Source organism: Panicum hallii, chromosome 2, assembly GCF_002211085.1.
Source record: "Panicum hallii strain FIL2 chromosome 2, PHallii_v3.1, whole genome shotgun sequence".
In the NCBI taxonomy this organism is placed as follows: domain Eukaryota; kingdom Viridiplantae; phylum Streptophyta; class Magnoliopsida; order Poales; family Poaceae; genus Panicum; species Panicum hallii.
In genome coordinates, this window is record NC_038043.1 from 4,021,282 (window position 1) to 4,034,472 (window position 13,191).

Here is a 13,191-nt window from a genome sequence, read left to right on the forward strand (position 1 = left end):
TTATGTGGCTTGTCAGCCCTCAAGTTACTAGCTATATCCCTACTGGTTTGAAGCTTGGTGGTCTTGACAAATTTCACAAAAAAAAATGACATGAGAGAAAAGGCCTACTTCATTCATGTATATTGTAGATAATCCATCCAACTTCCAAATACCATTTTGACGAATTCCTCTGAAATTCCACAAATTGTAGAGCGTTCTAGACTTAAAAAAAATCCTAAAGGGGGAAAGAAAATCATATAACTTCATCTTTTAATTGTATAAATGTGAAAATGATGTAGTGCCTCACCATACTAAATAAGTGAATATGAATGCGAATGCCCATCAATATGTTGGAGTTAGGACATGTTGCAAGTACTTAGTTCCAGTCACTACACCGACTAATTTGCGAGACGTCTGGATCGAGTGATTCAGCAGATTGAATCCTTTGGTCCAATGCACATCAAATTAGCCTTTTTTTATCTTCTCGTGCACAACATCGATCGAATTGGAAGCAAATTTGAAAACCCCACACATTTTGTTACCAAGCCAATGTCACCTTAGGTACGGATATCTTTAAGGGATCCATTTCCTTTAGGTCCGAAGGGCACAACTAAGACAATGATACCTGCGCAGCTAAAAAAGTTATTTTGGTTTCTTCTCTCCAAAAATTCAAGTTTGTTCATATAAATGTTTGAATGGACCACATAACTATTTTTTCCGAGATGTCACGAATTTTGTTCTTGCCTTTGGCATGCAATAAAAGTGTGACTACGTGAAATATGATTATTTGCTTCGCCCCATTATCAATTCCACTACTTTTACCACCACCACCTTGTTACTCCATCAGTCCATCTATTCTGACCTGCTCTCCTGTTGATACAGTGTTAAACAGGATCGAATATTAAGGTAAAGCCGAATTAATTTATCTGATTCAGTTACAGAGGGAAAGCAAGGGCACAAGGCAGTATGCTCCTGCTTAATTAAAAGTAGCTCGACAGAATAATGATAATTCAATAGATAAAATCACAACAAATCATCAGTGCAATCAGCACGCTTTTTCTGAAAGTTGTATTGCAAAATTTTACTTTTTATTCACTCTTTTTTGATCTACGTCATGTGAAGTACAGCCATGTAAGCTACAAAAGACAAGACCAATTATTTCGACGAGTCCTTATACTGTCCATGCCAGTGCTCATTATGATGTCAAGTAGCGATAATCATTTGGTATCCAAATATCTTGGATTGTCATGTCTTTTCTCAAAGCACAGACCTGACACGAGAGCTACACGTACGCAACTACCTGAAGCGTCCATACAAACCCATTTGACACAATCACACAAGTATACGGAAAGGTAAAAAAAAAAAGCATCATTTTCCCAATCACTCCGAAGCGACACGTCGAAGGAAACCTCTTGTTGCCTTCGGCGAAAGCTAACATGAACATCACCTACGCGATCGCATTGATGGCCCCGCCCTAATTTCCACGCTAATCCTTCTCAGCACGCCATGATCTTCGCAAATCTCGCAACAGTAAACCTGGGTACGTACCGCCTCGGGCCATTATCACGGTTCGTTCACCCACAACCTGCGCCGGTGTGGAAACCCCAACATGCCCTTCTGGACAGTGGATGGACGGGGACCGGACGCGCCGGAAGCCCGGTGCTCGCTTCCAAGTGAGGATCCGGAGGCTAGCGGGTCTCGCTCGGTCCCCGACCCTCTTTGACTTCGCAGCGCCCCGGACGTCGACAGGAGCCAGCCAGCCGCAGAGGATCCGTAGGCGCCTCCAGTCCCGTCGCGATTGGCGCGGGGATTGAAACGGGTGGGCGGGGACGCAGCGGTGCGCCGACCCTGGCGTGGCCTCCCGTGTCGCGGGCTCCGCGAACGGATTGCCCATGACCGGTGGGACCAGCCTCTGTGGGGCTCGGAGCAGGGTGACACGGGGTGGGGTGGGAAAAGGACCGCGGTGGTTAAGTGGGCCTCGTTTGCCTCGGGCACCGTGTGTGGGGGCTCGAGCGAGGGGTCGGGTCACCGCCGGGTGCGCGGGACGGAACGGAAGCGGGAGCCGGGCGGGGTGGCGTTTTAGCGGTTGGCCGGTTGCTTTGTTTCGTTAGCTAGCATGATTAGGCTATCCTCTAGGCCAACGTAATCACACACAGGTCTTTGTTTTCCCAGGGGGATTGCGTTGCCGTTTGAGAGCTCCGAGGGTCTGAGTGTGCAAGGAATATTAGACGATTGCCGGCGAACATGAATTTGTCTCGTCTTATCGAAGTTTTGTAGACCAATTGAGTTGTTGGAATACGTGCATTTGCAATAATCCAATGGTACGTCGTAGTAGTATAGTTCAATGGTATGTTGTGTTATACCCTAAAAAATCCAATCGTATGTTGTATCTGCAATGATATGTTGTAATCGATTGCAATAATTCAACTGATTCTAATTTTACCTTTACTAGGAGGTAATTCGATGGCACATTGTAGCGCATGAAAAAAATATAATATATTATAATATTATTGGTCATACCAACCAAAAACTACGTCCATTTCCTACGTTGAAAACACACCACCCATGCTCTTCCAAAAGCACACCACCTAACACAAAAACACAAACACGAGCGCATAAAACCTTCCATGGTCCTGCACGGCAACCACCAGCAAGCGAGCAGACAAGCTGCCCTAGCAGCGAGTTGAGACGTCAGCTTTCGGCGCCGCTACCACATCAAGCTCTCGTCCCCTCGCGACCCTGCTGCGCACGGACAACATCTCCGCAACGAAGAAACACTATTTAATCCCGGGAAAAAAAAGGGGCCGGTACGCTCGTGCACTGTGTTTCCTAGTAGGCACCCCGGCTTTATCCATTATTATTGCAAAAAAAACCCCCGCTAACTAACCTGATTTCCACGTGGCCGGTCAAAATCGCCCCACCGCCGGGGCCAACCCCGCGCCTGCCTCTCCCCGCAGGGCAACCCGCCACCCCTCGCCTCACCTTCCCCCGGCCCGGGCGGTACCCTCACCGCCGGGCCCACCGCGCCCCCGCTCCGCCCCCACAAACAGCCGACCGCCCCCCGCCTGGCCGCGACCCACGCCCAAACGCACACGGGCAGAGGCAGCGGGCGAGGCGGCCGGTGGTGGGGGGCGGGAGGAAGCGGAGCGGGGCGAGGCGAGGCGCGGGCGTCGGCGGCCGCCTCCGCTGACTGCGCGGTCGGCTGGAGGTGCGAGGTGCGCGGCGGGGAGCTGACGTTCCCGGTGGCGGTGGGTGCCGAGCGACCGGGCACCACGGCGGCCGCGGCGGAGGCCAACGGCGGGGGCGGGGACCCCGGGGCGGCGGCGAGGCGGCGCTGGGATCTGCCCGGCAAGGCGGCCGAGAGCATGTAATGGCGCTGGCTCCCGCTGGTATTCCGTTCCTGTTGTTGGGCGTTGGGGGCTTGTTTCCGGGGCTGGGCGTCGGCGCTTGGGTTTCTGAGCTGGGTGGTGGATCCGGGTGGCTCGGTGGGCCGATTCCGGGGGTGGTCTCGGTGATTCGTACGATTATTTTCGCGTTGGTGGGGGCGGATTAGGGTTTCGCGCGTGTGGGGGTAAGTCTCCGGCTCTTGAATGGTTCCTCGTTATGTCACAGCTGAAATGGCCGGTTTTCCTAGGAAATTTGAGTAGAAATGGCCGGTACTCGTTTCTAGCTTTCGTGGAAGACATTGACGGGGTCCTGAAAATGCTTCCTCTGCAAGCAATGGGAATGGGATGAGCTTCTGGAGTCGCATTCGCGTGGATCCTTAAATAATTTGTGGGAGAGGGGTGTTGACTGATTATTCGAGGTCGTGTTCTTGTGAAATGGTTGTCCAATGGGCGTGCTGGAATTGAGGTAGGAGTTTCTTGAATGTTTCTAGTCGTGGCGTTGAACTTAGTGGTGCCTCATTTTATATTTCTCATGTCACGTCCTGCAGAAACTTTAAAATTGTTTGATAATGAAAGGCTTGCTGATTGTAAGCTGCTATTCACTGTGAAGAATTTGTTATTTTAGCGTTAGTGGCCATGATGTAAGGGCTGCCTCCTAGAATTCTTGTTTTGCTCTGGTCGGGTTTTGTATGGGAGAACGGTTCAAAGTTTATGGTTTATTCAATTTCTGTTTGTATTAGTTGCCTGGTGAAGTTCTTAATAGATCCAGTCTGCAGTCTTAAACAGGCAAAATGAAATTTGCGAGTTGTTTGAAGTAATCTAATTTAACTCCCGTTGTGAACCTGGAGCTCCAAGTAGGAGCTATATTGTGACTTGCAGTTCATTTTTTGGGGATTTCACTAGGATGGCATTTCAGTAAACTGATGGTATATTACAACTGAGCAAACTTTTATGATTCAAGGTCAACAAAGAAATCTGCACAGGTTCTACAACAATGCCTTAAATTTGAGCCTTCTAAATGACAGTTTACCAAATTCATTTAAGGTCTGCACAATAGCTCCTCAATAGAACATAACTAAATAAGAATGCACTCGTGATCTTTATTACATGCGGGCTTTAGAAATTTCAGATGATGCAATTGACCATTTTTGTATTATTATTCTATATTTGTCAGTTAGCATTTTAGAATCCTGGAGTTCTTCTGCTTTGTAGTAAGTGTAGTTGCTTGCATTTCATTGATAATTCATATGAATTCTATAGTTATTATTTTCTTAGTTGTAAATGATTGATGGGTGCTATATTATATTACTGTTTGACTCTATTATTGTTCTGTTATTCTTTTATGATTTGGAGTGTAAGGAGCTTACAGGCACCATCTGGTTCTGCACACTCATATACGTATTCATACATATATTTTTTAAATTTTGCAGTGCAATGGAGAAAGAAGTTGTAGATATGTCCACAGATGAAGAATCAGATTGTGTAGTTATATGCCCACCTAACGGAAATACTGATCACAAGGAAGTTGTTAGTGGCACCCATGATGAAGATTCTCCAGAAAGGCATGAGACCCCTTATGCCATAGACTCACATATGGACAGCAATGCCCAGGAAGACGTGCCTGTAAACCAAGACTCGCCAAAGCTGATTGATGAGCAGGAGTCATCTCTCACCAATTCACCAGCAAAGCCTGCTATAGCTGGACAGCAAGGGTCTAGGCATAGTGTTCCTGAGCCATGCACTGTTGCAGCTGAAAGGAGGTCATCTACAGCTGGAACTTGTGCTCCAATTTCTCATCCCACCAGCAGTGGCGAAAAACTTTCTGATAAAAGTAGCTCCTCACCAAGAAGCATGGCAAAGAAGGTCTAGTAGTCATCTGCACCCTCCTTTGAATTGTATCGTTCATGCTTCATCTGCTTCTTCTTCTTTATTCGCATAGTCTCCTTCATGACATTGTTTGCTAAAAAAATATGTAAACCACTATGGTGTAAGCACTATTTTGAAAAATTTCTGAATGTTTTAGTTTGCTATCTTTCACTTCGAATGGTATAAGCAGGTACTCCCTCCATTTTGCAACATGCCCATTCTCTTGCTTCCCCATCTTTGGGAAATTTAAGAGTTCAGTTAACTAGTTATCGTGATACGTCCACTTAGTTACACCTGTTTGCTGCTGTAAAAGATGTTAAGTTGTCGCATGCAGTTTGATAGAAGTTTGTATGGTCAAATGACATAATTTTTTTCTCTTAGATTTTTTGCGTATTTGGTTTCTCCACATTGTGGGCCTGGGCTTAAGTTTTGACATTGATTGAGCATCTGATGACCATTATAAGCAGTTTGATTTATTACATCATCCAGAATGGACACACAAATTTGTTTTATTAGACTTGTCTATTGGTGTAACTGTGTAACTTCTCTTTTCTGTTTACCTGGCTGTAACTGTGACTCCATTTTCCATAATGTGCCAAGTTAACTTTTGGAGATGAATTACGCAGCATTTATGACAAACTTTGTACTGTTTATGGATTGCAGAGTCCGTCAGTCACACCCAGGAAGCCTCTCCAATCTGACAATACTTCTCACAGTCTAGAGGATGACTCATATTCCGTCACTTCATCGTATCCTTTCTTTTTTCTTTTCAAATATGGCCGCATTGAGTTACTCCCTTTGGACTTGTTGTTCTTTGTCTATGTTTACTGCCTCTTTTTATTTAATGTTTTATGTATAGTGAAATTGGTACGAACTCCATAAACCTTTCAATGGAACTCTTTTCTTCATCTTTATAACTGATCGTTACTAAAAAAAGATTGCTTCCCGCATTTATATTAGCCAGTTTCCTGAGCTGCTTACAGAACTGTAACTTCAGCAAGAGCTGGAAAAACTAAGAAGACAACAGTTGCTGTTGCACCTACATTTGTCTGCGATAATCGTGCTGAGAAGAGAGGAGAGGTATGCATGTAACTTCATGTTAATATATCTTGATTGCTATTTGTCTTTAGAGAGCTCTAATAATCAGAGACTGGACGATTTCATCAGTTTTATACAAAATTAGAAGAAAAGCGGAAGGCTTTGGAAGAGGAGAGACTCCAAGCAGAGGCCAGGAAAAAGGTAAGCCTGCTACGGTTCGTTTTGTTGAATTGCTTGAATGTTGGTTGTCTGTTTTGTTTCGTGGCATCTGGTATCATGAAGAACACAATTATACAAAATAGCGTTTCATAATGAATTGAAAAATTATAGCAAAGGAATTAGAATTTTGAAGTACCTTTGTCTAAGCTACCTTTTCCCAGGTTTTGTGGTATAATCTTTTGAAATTTGATCAAAGCTGGTCTTTTACATGAGTCCTGCCTTGTCTCTGAAATACTAATAGCTCGAGTTTTGAAAACCACCAGTTCAGCAATTTATATTATTTCTATCTTGTTGGACCATGCATTTGTTTACTTTGGTAAAAATGCAAAAAGTTGACAAGTTAGGGTATCTGGAGCCATTAAAATGAACTTATCTGCAGGTCTATCCATTTTTTTTCCATACATTAGCGTTCTTGCCTAAGGCACTTTACTTCAGTAGTTGTAGCAGAGACAAGAGATGTAGTTCTGTGGTACTTGGTGTCAAATCATTTGTAGTTCAAGTGAGTATGTCAAAAATAGTTGTAATTCTGTGAAGCTTACTCTAGCTAAATCTTTGAGGACAGCTTACTCTAATTAAATTGATTATGCTTTTTCTTGCATAAATACTTGCCCCTTGGTTTGAAGCTTGTGAAAGTAGAGTTGTTTCATGTACGCAAAGGCTTTGTAATGAATAAGGCATCACTATGATTGTGCTCTTTCTCCTCTTGTAAACACCGTTATGTTATTATATTTTTTATTTATAATTTAATTTATGAAAAAACTTGGATATCTGCCCCCCAAGAGGATGAAACTTCTGCTTATCAACCCTGTTTTTTGATGTTCCTTTTGATTAAACAATTCTGAGGCTAACTATTGTTGCCATTATTCTCTGTTTTTTTTTCTAGGAAGAGGAAGAAGAAGCTCTAAGACAACTAAGGAAGAACTTGGTTGTCCGAGCAAAACCGATGCCAAGCTTCTACCAAGAGGGACCCCCACCAAAGGTTGAACTTAAGAAGGTAATTTGTTTTGTGTTGTCTGCTTTTTTATTATAATCCATAAACTTTCTGTTTCAGATTATTCAGTTGATATGTCCATTCTGATGGGAATCCCTAGGTGGTCTGTTTCATGAGTTATTGTGCTCCATGAATTGCTTAGATTTATTCATAGTCTCACATTCGTTGCCTTTTGTTGTTCCCTCATCTTTATGGCCACAGTTGGTGGTATGTTGCTTTTCTTTGGTTGTCAGGACACTAAAGTCTGCTGGGGGATCTTCCCCAGCATTATTCCTTTGTATTACTGATGCTTTTGTATACCTCACTTTAGTACCAAGACATATCATGCAATAAAAATATGCTTAAAAACGAAACTATTCCTCTGTTTCTCTGATGCATATGACATGTTATCCTTGTGTTTGCACATAAATGAAAACTTGCACTTTCTGGACTCATAAGTCATAACTGTCCCTTTTCATTTGGTTCTCGCAAAACAAATATTTGTCCCTTTTCATTGACTTGTTCAAAAGAATTGTAAAAGTTTTCTCACGAAACAAACTGGTAGTCTTCCTACTCCAATTACTGATATAAATTGCTGAAATCAGCATAGCTTGCATAAACTATCAGTAATTCAATATAAATGAAGTTTTTCTTACATTACTAGCGTTTATGCATGTCTACAGAAGTTTAAGCACTTGAACATGTTCATGTTACATTAGCCACGACCTATAGCTTGTTGATTACACTCATAAAAAGCAGTATAAGCCTGCCTGTTTTTAGTGTGCGTACTAGTGCAAGCCCTCACTTGCTTTTTCTTTATAGGTGCCTCCAACTCGTGCTAGATCACCAAAATTGACACGGAGAAAGAGCTGCAGTGACACCCCTCATACACCCGAGGGTGGAAATGGCAGTGCAGTATGCTGCCGGTTGCATCGTCAGAGCATTGGGAGCTCCAAAGATGGGAATAGCAAGGCACAATGTTCTCTGAAGAGCTCTCCAAAGACTGGGTCCGCTACGAAGTCCAGGGCCACCAAATCCAGGGAAGACCTGAATGGTACGGTTAAGAAAGTTGGAAAGCCAAGCGCCGCGAATGTCGCTGTACAAACCTAACTCATGAGGCATTCTCACTCCCATGTCATTTTTCATTTTAATTTATACCTCACATCACCAAAAGGATGGCCTCATGCCCCGACAGCAGTGTGTTTATTGCTGTATTATTTTTGCATTGTCCCTGTAAGAACCATGCTACAAGACACCATGTGCTGTTCCGTGCTGTACATTTGTTGAGGGTTTCGTATGTGGTAACCGAGTCGGTTCTGCAAGAACCAAGCTGGCAGCTGATGAGCTGTTGGAGTGAGTGACATTGTTGTTGTACGGCGGCATTCACAGATCCTATGTATTGTATCTGAGCTGTAACTTATTGTGGGCATTGTCAAAGATTGTTGCAAAATCAGATCAGTTCATCGTTCAAGTATCCCTATGGATTGAAATTGTGCTGAGTTTCTTCTGTCCAAAACTCAAAATTATAAGCAATGAGCAGTGACACGGCAAATGATCAGTATTTCCGCATGCTTTCCGAAGATACAAAGGGGATTCATAATCTGTAGGCGATGGCTTATTTGTTGAATGAACGAACTTCTGTGATTTTCTTCATATTATATGACTACAGCTCCCACCATCAAGATCCATAGCTCTCAAGTTAAGTTGCAGTTCAACCGAACTAGTATCAATGAACATTGAAACTGGAAGCACAATTTTTCATTTCGTGAAGTGGTGCGAGTTGCGCACCTGAGGTAAGGTAGTGAGGTCTAAATCTTTATGATTTGGTTGGCAAGATCTGACTTCGTGCAAATTGACTTTGCAAGGTGCCGCACTTTCTCCATGTTTTCTACTGGTGTGCTAAACGAGGAAGCCAAAGAAATGGGTTGCCAAACATGTACGCTACTGACTGCATTAGCTCCGGATCTGTGCTCAGTTAGGACAGTCAGGGTGCGTGTGTGACAGTGTCATGTCATGACCCATGTAAAGTGAGCTATGGGGAGAAACTCCCAAAAAAAAAGTTTAACTGTTTATCTTCAGTGATTGCCAATTCGAGATTAAAGAATATTGTTTAAAAAAATAATGAAAAATGGCAAATCCAATTCTCGACTGCGAACGCTCCTTCCTGGACAGGCATCAAAGAAGTTTTCTTAGCTGCACTACTTGGAGTAAATTCCTAATGACTGTGGATATGTAGATTTAGTTGATGACCGACAACTTCTCCAATGAAAGTGAACTAACCCTATTTTCCGTCTACGATCAAAATGGTTCAGCAAAGTAAAGAAGCACGCATAAAGAAACCACATTGACTTAAATTCGGAGCGTCCAGTAAAAATGAGAGGAGGGAATAGTTACCGACGACTCAAACACAGCCCCGCCACCGTCAAAAAGGGCCAACAAGTTAGGCTCCCGCCATGATTGTGTCGTGCACGCTTGGGCTCCAACCAGGCTGCGGCTTGACATTTCCTTGGCGTGCCACGCGTGCGGCCGGTAAATTTGAAGCCCGCGCCTTTGCTTCTGGTTTCACGGCTCCTTAATCTAGTAGTCGCAAAGCCAGTTTCACGAGCACTGCCATAGTGGCACACCAAACCTCTTTCACCGGCCACGTTTAGAAAATTTGCAAGTCTCTACTGGCAACAATTCCAGATAGGATGTCTTGTTTCAGATAGCAAAAGGATTTTTCGTAAAGGATTCATACCATGTTCAGTATAATTTGTTCCAAACACTCAATGTAGTCGAGAGATGGCTTGAGTTCTAAAACCTTCGAGCAATACCAAATCACAAACACCTACTGAAATTGAAATGCAAACCTTCATTACGGGCCCAACTGAAACATATGAATTTCAGTGAACACTGAACATCGATCCGCTCGTCCCGTGGGGCGTGGATGCTGGACGAAATGTAGAGCTCAAGAAACTGAGTTGGACTCCGTTGACAGACAATGTGTGCATTCTCCTTTGGTCCTTTTCAGTTTTGACATGAGCAAAAGCCAAAAGGGCACCCGCATGCTTGCACGGGAACGGAACGCCACCACACCGCCCGTTTCCTTGTTGCTTCCCAGGATCGGAAGGTTTAACGTTCGGCTAACTGACAACGACAGCCGCTCACAAACCGTGGTCGCTTATCTGTCACTGGATCAGTATCCATTGACAGCTCTGGATCGGAGAGGCTTTCCGACAAGACGTCCCCAGGTCAAGTTCCAAGGTAGAACGTCTCTCCGTCGTCCCTGCACTCCCTCTACTAAAGTGCACATCGCATGCACCCCATCACATCAGATCCTGTGCTTTTATACGATTACACGTACACATGGCAAGTTTATATATATATAAAGATCAAAGATGCAGATGCAAGGGATGTAGCAATCACTGCACCTGGGTTTATTGTAGCACAAAGAAGAGCTAGCATTGCGTTTTGGCTTCCTCGCGCTCTGCAAACTGAGCTTTAGTTTCTGCGTCGATCGATCGATCATGAGGCAGGCGGTAGCAGCAGTCGCCATCCTCCTCCTCGTCCTCGGCTCCGGCGCCGCGACGTCGGCGGCGGCGGCGCGGCTGCCGCCGGTGGAGAGTGGAGGAGGCTCGACAGGGCGGCAGGGCTCGGTGATGCAGTCTGAGAGGACGACATCAGCGGCGGCCGAGAGCTCGGCTCAGCCGTCCGGCTGCACCAACGGGAGCGGCCCCGGCGGCTACTGCCACCCTCCGTCGAGGCATTGACCATTACTATCGAGCCCTTCAAATCTGGGAAGACATACTATAGTATAGTTTATAGCGTATGATCAGTGTATGATGATGCCGTCTGCACAAGTATACATGTATAGGAAAGTTTTATTACAGCACATATAATTTTTAGATGTGATACTATTGTTAGCGAAAGTAAAATATTATTGGTATAACACTACGTGCATATGTATGATCAATCTATATTCTATATTATAATGTTGAAGACTCGAATCTGGTTTGAATACATGAGAGGTGGTAAAGGGTCTTAAATTTTAGCTTACATAATCTAAGGCCAGACCTTAAAAGGATCGGGCTCCAATCTTATACAATTTTAAGTTAAAATTATATAAAAATCAAGTTGGATTGTGAAGATTATGAAGAGAGTACTAGGATCATGATCTGTTACCACCCGCTCTCTCACTATTAAGGCATCCTAGTACGATGGTATGGTATACATATTTGCAGGAGTGCACAATCACAAATACTAACCTTTTACATCTACAAACACGGTAAATACAAATACACAATCCACTGCCCTATTAATGTGTACCTAAAAGAATAAAATCATGAGAAAATTGCAATTTTAGAACTCGAAATATTGCGCTTCGCATATTTGCCATTACTAACATTAACGTCGTAAAATTGGAACTCCAAACATCAACAACTTGATTATACTGCCATTAGATGTATTTTCTCTCTTTTCTAATTTTCTTGTCATATATTTAGGCTTGGAAAGGACCCTTTTGCCCTTCCCTCGTGCATGAATTAGGCGACGTCCGCTCGCATCATCTTCTCGTTCTGGACGCATCGTCTTCTCGTTCCGATCGTGACCTCGCGCCGCCGCCTTCTCGTTCCTGCACCGGCCACCGCCCCACCGTCGGTCCCCGCCCCGCCCTGGCCACGCCCGCCCTTGCGGCGCCTGGTCTGGCCGCGCCGGCCATGGCCGAGGGCAGGTCGCCGTTCGCGATCCGTGGGGGGAATGCGATTTCGCTTGCCGAACCGGAGGGGATCGCTTCCCGTTCAAACATGCCTTTCCTTTCCTCATCACCGGATCAATCAAGGAAAATCGACCAGCGCGTTGTTGCGTAGGGTACAGTGGCACGCAAGTTTTGTATGCCAGCGATGTGAGGTTCTTGCGATACGACTCACGGATTAACCTTGCCCCTTCAATGGATGCTGCAGGTTCTGCTCCTGAGCGCAGGAAGCCTGGCGACCTGCTATGGACCTGGTGGGACCGTTGCTGGTGGCCATGGCCAGCTCGCTTGACGCCCCCGGGCTCCAGTTCTTCTGCTGGCTCATCACCGCGGGCTCCTTCGGCCTCGCCGCGCTCATCTACGCGCTCCTCCGCCTGCAGCGCGAGGCCTCGCTCTACCGGACCAAGGCGGCCGCCAGGGAGAAGCGCGCCGCCTGGAAGACCCTGCGGGGTGCGGTGCCCGAGCTCCAGCCACACGTGGACCGAGGACTACTTCCGCGGTGGGCAATCCATAGCCATCGACGTGTCGCGTGCGTGTGCCTCTCGTCCCTCGGCTCTGCGCAGGGTGTGGTGGGCTCCAGGGCCGCCGAGGCCGACGTGGTCCACCGCTGCTCCGTTTGCGGGGTGGCGGCGCACTCCTACTGCTCGAGGGGCGCCGAGAAGGACTGCAAGTGCGTCGCGCAGGCTGGGGTGTCGCTGTCGCCCTTGCTGCACCACTGGCTGTGGCGGAGGCAGCGGCAGCGGCAGCGGCTAGCCTGCCTGCCCGTGAAGGCAGCACGAAGGCACGTCGTAATCGATGCAAGAGTGAAGGGTAAAATGGTCTTTTCATAGCCCAAATATATGAAAAGAAAATTAGAAAAGAGAGGAAATACATTTAACAGCAGTATAATTAAATTATCGATGTTTGGAGCCTCAATGATAAATATGCGAATTGCAACGTTTCGAATCTCAAAATTACAATTTTATCTAAAATCACTCCATATATGGTCATCCAAACAAGAAATT

At 45.4% G+C, this 13,191-nt stretch overlaps 1 protein-coding gene, 1 long non-coding RNA gene and 1 pseudogene across 2 annotated transcripts; all 3 read left to right on the plus strand.

Moving 5' to 3' along the window:
• Positions 1-3,213: 3,213 nt before the first annotated feature.
• Positions 3,214-8,932, plus strand: LOC112880623 (annotated as a pseudogene).
• A 242-nt stretch (positions 8,933-9,174) lies between these two features.
• On the plus strand, positions 9,175-9,536 carry LOC112880624. The gene is made up of 2 exons (XR_003226410.1): positions 9,175-9,251; positions 9,324-9,536. It is a non-coding gene; the product is annotated as an uncharacterized LOC112880624 (long non-coding RNA).
• Positions 9,537-11,894: 2,358 nt separating this feature from the next.
• Positions 11,895-13,017, plus strand: LOC112880183 (diacylglycerol kinase 2-like). Its single transcript, XM_025944689.1, has 2 exons — positions 11,895-12,303; positions 12,396-13,017. The coding sequence occupies exon 2, from the start codon at positions 12,433-12,435 to the stop codon at positions 13,015-13,017; it is 585 nt and encodes a 194-aa protein (XP_025800474.1). The 5' UTR covers positions 11,895-12,303; positions 12,396-12,432.
• The last annotated feature ends 174 nt before the right edge of the window (positions 13,018-13,191 follow it).

What these genes read in the sequence shown, in the direction of transcription:
- LOC112880183 (XM_025944689.1), top strand. Translation starts at nt 12,433, where the DNA reads ATGGACCTGGTGGGACCGTTGCTGGTGGCCATGGCCAGCTCGCTTGAC.